At 38.0% G+C, this 7,806-nt stretch overlaps 1 protein-coding gene across 5 annotated transcripts in view; it reads right to left on the bottom strand.

Moving 5' to 3' along the window:
• Nucleotides 1-1,733: 1,733 nt before the first annotated feature.
• RAB3IP (RAB3A interacting protein) overlaps nucleotides 1,734-7,806 on the bottom strand; it is a 140,521-nt gene continuing 134,448 nt past the window's right edge. For all 5 annotated transcript variants that reach the window (XM_078449690.2, XM_078449691.2, XM_078449692.2 and 2 more), the window contains 3 exons: nucleotides 4,501-4,600; nucleotides 4,349-4,418; nucleotides 1,734-2,102 (listed from right to left, as the gene is read on the bottom strand). In XM_078449690.2, coding sequence (XP_078305816.1) covers nucleotides 2,020-2,102; nucleotides 4,349-4,418; nucleotides 4,501-4,600 — 253 coding nt within the window. In that variant the 3' untranslated portion in view covers nucleotides 1,734-2,019. The remainder of the gene's footprint in view (nucleotides 2,103-4,348; nucleotides 4,419-4,500; nucleotides 4,601-7,806) is intronic.

The raw sequence follows: 7,806 nt of genomic DNA, 5'->3' as shown, positions 1-7,806 counted from the left end.
TACTTTTTATTCTTTTAAAGTCATCAACAAACCTCATAAGTATCTCTTTTTATCACCCAAATCTCTTGTAGCATCCCTTGGATTTGTTTATCTTCATCCTTAGGTACTTTTTCCAAAAGTTTTTTTTTTTTTCTTTTTTTAAGTGCTTTTAACTTGCATCTTTGTGTGAAAAATTTTCTGAAGTTTTGAAAGTCTGAGAACATGTTTATTATGCCTTCACATTTGAGTAACTATTTATCAGGACAGAAAATTCTAGTTTCAAAGATCTTTTCATGCTCAATTTCAGATTCTTGAACTGGGCAGGGTAGTGATGGTTTCTACCAGTCCATACCATTCCATACTCAAATATCCTTTTGTCTGTAGAGTCCCATCCATTTTGGTGACTGAATCTTCCATAGGTAAGGTTGACCAAGTCTTTGAGGACAGGATTGAAAACAAGGTCATCTTCAGATCGTATTTGTAAAAATACAATCAACTGCTGTAGAGGGCAATGTGGCAAAGCAGATCAAATATTTTAAAATATACATACACCTTGGCCCAACAATTTTACATCTAAGCATCTACATGAAGGAAACAACCCAACAATGTGCAAAGAAGTATGCATAAAGATACTGATCACAGCATTATGATGCAAAAAATAATTTAAAACCTAATTTGCAAACAAGTTATATGAACTTCCTATAGTCAAACCATGTAGTAATTAAGAGGTGCAGAAAAAATATTTAAGTTAAAAAAGTAAGTCTAAGGGGTGCCTGGGTCGCTCAGTCAGTTGAGCATCCGACTTCAGCTCAGGTCACGATCTCACAGTTCGTGAGTTCAAGCCCTGCATCGGGCTCTGTGCTGACAGCTCAGAGCCTGGAGCCTGCTTCGGATTCTGTGTCTCCCTCTCTATCTGCCCCTTCCCAGCTCATGCTCTGTCTCTCTCTGTCTCTCAAAGGTGAATAAACATTAAAAAAAAAAAAAAAAAAAAAAAGTAAGTCTAGAGGGGGCACCTGGGTGGCTCAGTTAAGTGTCTGACTTCAACTCAGGTCATGATCTCATGGTCCATGAGTTCAAGCTCCGCGTCCGGCTCTGTGCTGTCAGTTCAAAGCCTGGAGCTTGCTTCAGATTCTCTGTCTCCCTCTCTCTCTGCCCCTCCCCCAATCACGCTCTGTCTCTATCAAAAAATAAATAAATGTTAGAAAAAAATTTTTTTTAAAAGGTAAGTCTAGGGGCACCTGGGTGGCTCATTCAGTTAAGCATGTGACTCCTGATTTCCACTCAGGTCAGGAATTCACAGTTTGTGAGTTAAAGCCCTACATCGGGCTCTGTGCTGACAGCACGGAGTCTGCTTGGGATTCTCTCCCTCTCTCCCAAAATAAATAAATACACATTTAAAAAAAACATTAAAAAAAAAGGAAGTCTTTTTGTTTCAGAAATATGCATATGCAGGGAGAAAACATCTGAAAGCCAAAAAGCTATTCTTCAGAAATACTAACAGTAGCTTTCTCTAGATGGATATAGTGAAGTGTTTTTTTTTTCTTTCTTTCTTTAAATAAAATCCTTCTTTGAGGCTCAATATACAAAACAGACAAAAATAGAGTCATTCTTGTGGGGGTATAGAGATGATCCTGTCCACTCAGCCTTCTTCTTGTCACAGGCTGCTGTGCAGTTTGAAAGCTACAATTCAATACATTCAGCTTACCCTACATACCATGTCAGAGCTAGAAGAGAAAGCAAAAACATATTCAATCTAACATTTATGTACTTATTTATTTAGCTTTTATTTTTGTTTTTTGGGCAACTATAAATTACAACCACTAGTACACCTGTAATTCTCTATAGTGTGTTCAACTAAAGAGTAAGCAAACACAGCATAGGTCAATTTAAAAGAAATCACAGTACTTCTTAGTGTAATCTGCAAAAGAGGGAAAAAGTCTTGGGCCCACTCCTTGGTAATAAATATCAAGTAACCATAAAAATATTCAGCCATTTTCCAGGTATTCAGGGAGGTTCATGCATGGTCCCAGGCAGAGAGCATCAGAGTTCCTCTTTGAAATATCCCAGCTTTGCCAATGACATCTCTTTTCTCAACTGCATAACTTCCCAAAACATCTGATCAACTATACAAATAGAAAAGGAGACACATAAATCATAAATTACCATCCTCATTATTTTTTAACTGTTTCACTGAGAATTTAACATTAGCTGAAATGCCAATTGGGCATTTCTGAATGACGTACCAAATGCCTCAACATTTTATTGCTATTTCAACAGAAACTTTTTCGTGTTATTTGTGAGCATCCCACTTTTATCACAACTGTTTGTTAGATACATCGATGACCACGTTAGCCCAACAGAAGGCAGACACTTTCAGGGTCCTGAATAAATGGCAATCCTAGCACCTTCATAAGTAATTACACTCAGTCCTCAATTATTCTAACTCATGGATCTTCTTGCTCTAGTTTGCTACATCTTGGCCATTCCACTGTTTATTAACACCAACAGAGAGTAAAACAGGAGAAAAAGGAAAACAAAAGACAGTCCAGAAAACTCAGTAACAGTCTTTGTAATAATAAGAAAGGTTTTGTATATGGCTCAAATTAGAAATAAAAATAAATGCAAAGGTTGATCTGTAAATTTCAATTATCTCTACTTTGGCAAGCCACTTCTGTAACTTGAAAAAAGTGGCTTTGTATTTCAGACAAAAGGTCTCCCTCTGACAGACACATCATCCGATTGGATTGATTTAGATCAGTGGTTCTCAGCTAGGGGAGATTTTGTCCTAAAGGGTACATCTGACAATGTCTGGATACATTTTTCATTACTGGCTTCTACTGAGTAAGGCTCAGCGATGGTGTTAAACATCCTACAATGCACAATATAGCCCCCACAACAAAGAACTATTCAGCTCAAAATATTCATAGTACCAAGCCTCAGAAACCCTGCTTTAGATTTAGCTGCCCTAAATCTTTTTTGGCAAAAGGCACAATTAACAGATTTTAAAATTAATGATAGTTATTTGCTATAAACTCGCAGAGTATATGATGTGTACCAAGTACTATGAAGTGGAAAAGTAACAGAAACCAGAGAAGAGACCACTCCTATCACCATCACCCCCACTACCACCCATGACAATTTCTTACTATTTTCATAAAGGAAATTATCTTTCATCTTCCCCAGAAAACCTTTTTTTTTTTTATTTTAATGAGAAAAAAACACGCTTGACAATTTAATTTAACATAAATCATCTGTTCTGTGGCTTAAATCCTATGATCTACCAACAGGTATTCAAAAATATTTCAATTTTATGAAAAGTCATAAAAAGTACTGTACAGTTTAAAGACTTTGCTGCTCAGGTTGAAATTAAACATTAATGAGAGGTTTCACCCTTATTCTTTTAGGCATTAAAATCTAATTATATGGGATCTTAATCAATATGTCTCTTCTCAACATACCAGAGCTTTAGAAATACTAAACTAAGTTTTTATCAGCATAACTAACTTTTCCACAGAATTAAGAGTCACTGGTTTACATGACCGAAAGATAATACGTTTCTTCCAGTTTTTAAATATAAAAGTATTTTCAGTGCCTAAAAAAAATATGAGTAGGAAATTCCCCTAACATCAAATACAAAATGGGTATGGACTCATCCCTAGCTTAGTATTTGCTATTTGTTTTAAAATAATCACATGTACTCAAGAAACACTGCTTTAGAGCAGTTGGGCCTTATTCATTTTTATGCCTGGCATTTAAGACATTTGGCTACAGAATCATCAGTAATCATGAAAGACTGTATTAAAAGTATTAAAACACTTGCATCATGTTGGCTCTCCTGAATATATCATCTACATGTTTCTGCTGATTCAGAATACAGTAATCTTTATCCCATTCAGAACTATCTTCATGACTGCTTTATTAATTCATACATAAAAGTAGGAAATATACAAAAAAATTATTGTTAGATCCTCATGGTTTCTACCAATTAAAATAAATCTGACCATGTCTAGAGCTTGAATAATAAAAATGAATTTATTATTGAATTGAATAATAAAAATGAATATTTTTATTTCTTAGGAGTAAATTCAATGAGCTAATTACTAGTCCCCTCACATTTACCATCTGGTTTATCATATATCTCTTAAGAGTTATAACTGATCCTGCTTAAAACTCAAAATTGGAGTAAAATGAGGCAAATACAATGATTGAATCATTTTAAGAGACATCAGTTCCCAAATTCTCCACACATTAGAACTGTAAGAGCTTCAATATAAATGCACCAATAATAAAACTTGAGCATTACTACTACGTTCTATACTTTTTGCTGAAGTCTTATGTAAACATTTTATAACCAGTTAAGAACACTCACCATCCTGCTGTTTCACGAGCCCCTGCTGAATATATCGAATGTATGTAAAAAAGTTACATACAGAGGTGATCTAGGCCAAAAGGAAAAAAAAGTCATTAGTCAAATGTCATATCAAAGCGAGCTTTATTAAAATTCATGGTTAAGTTACTTACCCTGTATCTGCAAAAGGGAGAAATATAGTAATAGTTGCTTGAGTCCCCTAATTTAATTCTGTGTTTACAGGACTTACTCTGGCCAGTTAGAGCACATTTTCTGTAAAATAATGACAAATTTTAGTTTGTTGTTTTTTTAATTAAAAACATTTTGCTCCTACCTTCTGTACAAGTTTTACATTTGCTAAGACAACAAATATTTCAGACCTACTGTGTATCAGGCACTGTTCTAGATGCTGGGCTATCATGATGAAAATGACAAAGACCCTGCCCCCTTGGGGCCTACATTCTAACAAGTTCAACAACAGAACATTCACCATGGTTTTCGAACAGAAACTAAATGTTTCAAATATATGTCCTATCCTGAAGCAAATTTACAAATGAGTAACCAGCCACAGGGCAGTTCTGAGTTTCCCATCAGGACTTCAACTACTTCCTCAGTTTCAAAAAAACCTGATGATGAGTGTTCAAGTCTCAAAACATGTTACTAAAACAGCTTGCAGGATAAGTTTCTAGATGTGGTACTTTTCGGTGGGTCTGGTTGAAGTATGTGCATTTAATGTGGCTCCAGGCCTGAGAAATACAGAGGAACAGGCCACCTTACAAAAATATTGACCCTCAATAATTACACAAAGTGCACTATATTCAGACATACCATCCTTTCTGTTTGCATACCATGGACTCTTAAGATTTGGTATGAAGGCTTTCCGGTTGCAATGAGGCTGTAAGTCTCTCGAGGATGGGGACTGTACCTTATTTATCTTTAAATGCCAGGCACCAAGCATGTGCCTGGCATACAGCAGACATTCAATAATTGCTGGCTAAGTGATGAGCCCCTGGTCACTGTACAGCTCAATACAATGATGTTGGCTTGTCTGCCAGAGCAGACCTACAGCAGCCCAGCTGGTACCCTCCGAAGCAAGCACCATGCTGAACACAACTACCACTCCCTCTCAAGGCAAAATGAATATAGTTGTAACTAAGATAAAGTGGCCAACATTTTAAATGACATTATAAATTATATAATAAAGAAAACTACGTTACACGAACATTAAATTTCAGCTATACTTGTAAGAAATATGATACAAATGCACCTCCATATTAAGAAAACAAATGGAGAATGTGTACTTAAAATAGGATAATTTTGGAGATGGCCATTCCACCCACAAAAGAATTCTCATCTTTTCAGAGAAAGTTTGCCTCATTGCTCCTTTCTTAGAAAATTCCATGGGGTGCCTAGGAGGCTTAGTCAGTTAAACTGTCCGACTTCAGTTCAGGTCATGATCTCATGGTTTGTGGGTTCGAGCCCCACACTGGGCTCTGTGCTGACAGCTCGGAGCCTGGAGCTGCTTCAGATTGTGTCTCCCTCTCTCTCTGTCCCTCCCCTGCTCACACTCTGTCCTGCCTCTCTCAAAAATAAACATTAAAAAAATTTTTTTTACTAAAAAAAAAGAAATTTCCTTTAATGATCTCTAAAAAGAAATTAAAAATACTAATTACTAGCTTGGGAAGGATAGAAGATCAAGAAATTTCAGGCACAAGTGTCAAGAATCCTTGGAACCGCCAAAGGGGTAATTTACACAAGAAGGAAAAGTTGCATTGAACTGATAAAAGTCAATTGATACACTACTCTTCCAGAAACAGACATACACCTGTTTGTCAAGTACTTTGTTTGATTTTGAAAGTGCTTTGCTAAAGTGGTTTCAAGTATCAACTTTTGAAATAATGACAGTGTTTATCTCATTTATAAAGCCACCTGTGAACTGTCACAGCCAATACATTTTCATTTGAGGTAGGATCCAATGCCAAGTCTTCTGACCTCCAAGTGCATTTTGTCAGGCTGCTACAGAACCTTGGTAGTCTGAACAGCTCTAGTCCCCAGATTTCAAACCCACACCTGCCATTTTCACTTGGGGAGGTCAACATGTCTATATGGAAACGTGGCACATCTCTAGCTCTTCTTTTCCCAGCCCCCACCTGAATCTCTTCCCTCCAAAATGCTCTTCAGATTTGTCACATCTTTCCCATCTACACACTCACCATTCTCTGATTTTTCCAGGCCTCCAATCACATGTACTTTTCTTTACTCAAATTCTACCCATGCTTCGAAAACCCAGATCAAATCTCCCCGCCTCCAGTAACAGCCCCTCATCACCATCACAAGACTGGTCTTGGCTTTCTCAACGTTCCTACAGCATGTGCCATTTACTTAGTGATTACCTTCACTTCACTACCTAGTCCAGGAGAGCCCTGGCTGGGGCCATACTGCACACTTCACAGAAGAGAGTATCTTCCTTAAGTTTTGTCACACGACATGCACTCCCAAACACCTGACATCTAACCCCACTGCCACAAGCACAATATCCCTAAACTATGTAAAGTGTTCCCTAAACCTGACATCTATAATTATTTTACCAAAACACTACATCAATTCGCTCTGATATGCTCATTTGTCATCATATGATATTTGCACATGTATAATATGTGTTCTATATAACGCAAGTAGAAATTTAAATTCTGTAATAAAAACTGCTATATGTTACATTTAAAATAAGGTACACATAGACCTCCAAAGCACAAAAACTGTTATAATTGATCAAGATAAAAACACTTGGGTGTTTGTTGAAAGAGTAGAATTTAGAAATGTAAATTTAGAGATTCAGAGGTCGCTGTGCTACCAGCACATGGGAGCATAAAACAGGACACAATGCTAGGTGGATGTGTGGCTCGCAGAGCAAATACTTGACTAGGCACTCCCCACAAACAACTATCTGAATACTAACATTGTGTGATCCTGTTAAAAATGGCAATGTGCAGCGGCACCTGGGTGGCTCGGTTGGTTAAGTGTCTGACTTCGGCTCAGGTCATGATCTCACGGCTCGTGAGTTCGAGTCCTGCATCGGGCTCTGTGCCGACAGCTCAGAGCCTAGAGCCTCCTTCAGATTCTGTGTCTCCTTCTCTCTCTGCCCCTCCCTCTCTCTCTCCCGCCCTCTCCCTCTCTCTCAAAAATAAATAAACATTAAAAAAAATTTAAGAACGGCAATATGCACAACAGGAAATGAGAAGAAGCACACAACTCCTACAGCAGGCTTTAACACAGACCTACTGGTTAATCTCAAAAAGCCCTTTCCTGGGGCGCCTGGGTGGCGCAGTCGGTTAAGCCTCCGACTTCAGCCAGGTCACGATCTCGCGGTCCGTGAGTTCGAGCCCCGCGTCAGGCTCTGGGCCGATGGCTCGGAGCCTGGAGCCTGTTTCCGATTCTGTGTCTCCCTCTCTCTCTGCCCCTCCCCCGTTCATGCTCTGTCT

The sequence above is a fragment of the Panthera onca genome, chromosome B4 (genome assembly GCF_046562875.1).
Source record: "Panthera onca isolate mPanOnc1 chromosome B4, mPanOnc1 haplotype 2, whole genome shotgun sequence".
Lineage (NCBI taxonomy): Eukaryota > Metazoa > Chordata > Mammalia > Carnivora > Felidae > Panthera > Panthera onca.
The sequence above is the reverse complement of the archived record's forward strand: the minus strand, read 5'-3'. Positions and strand labels throughout refer to the sequence as shown.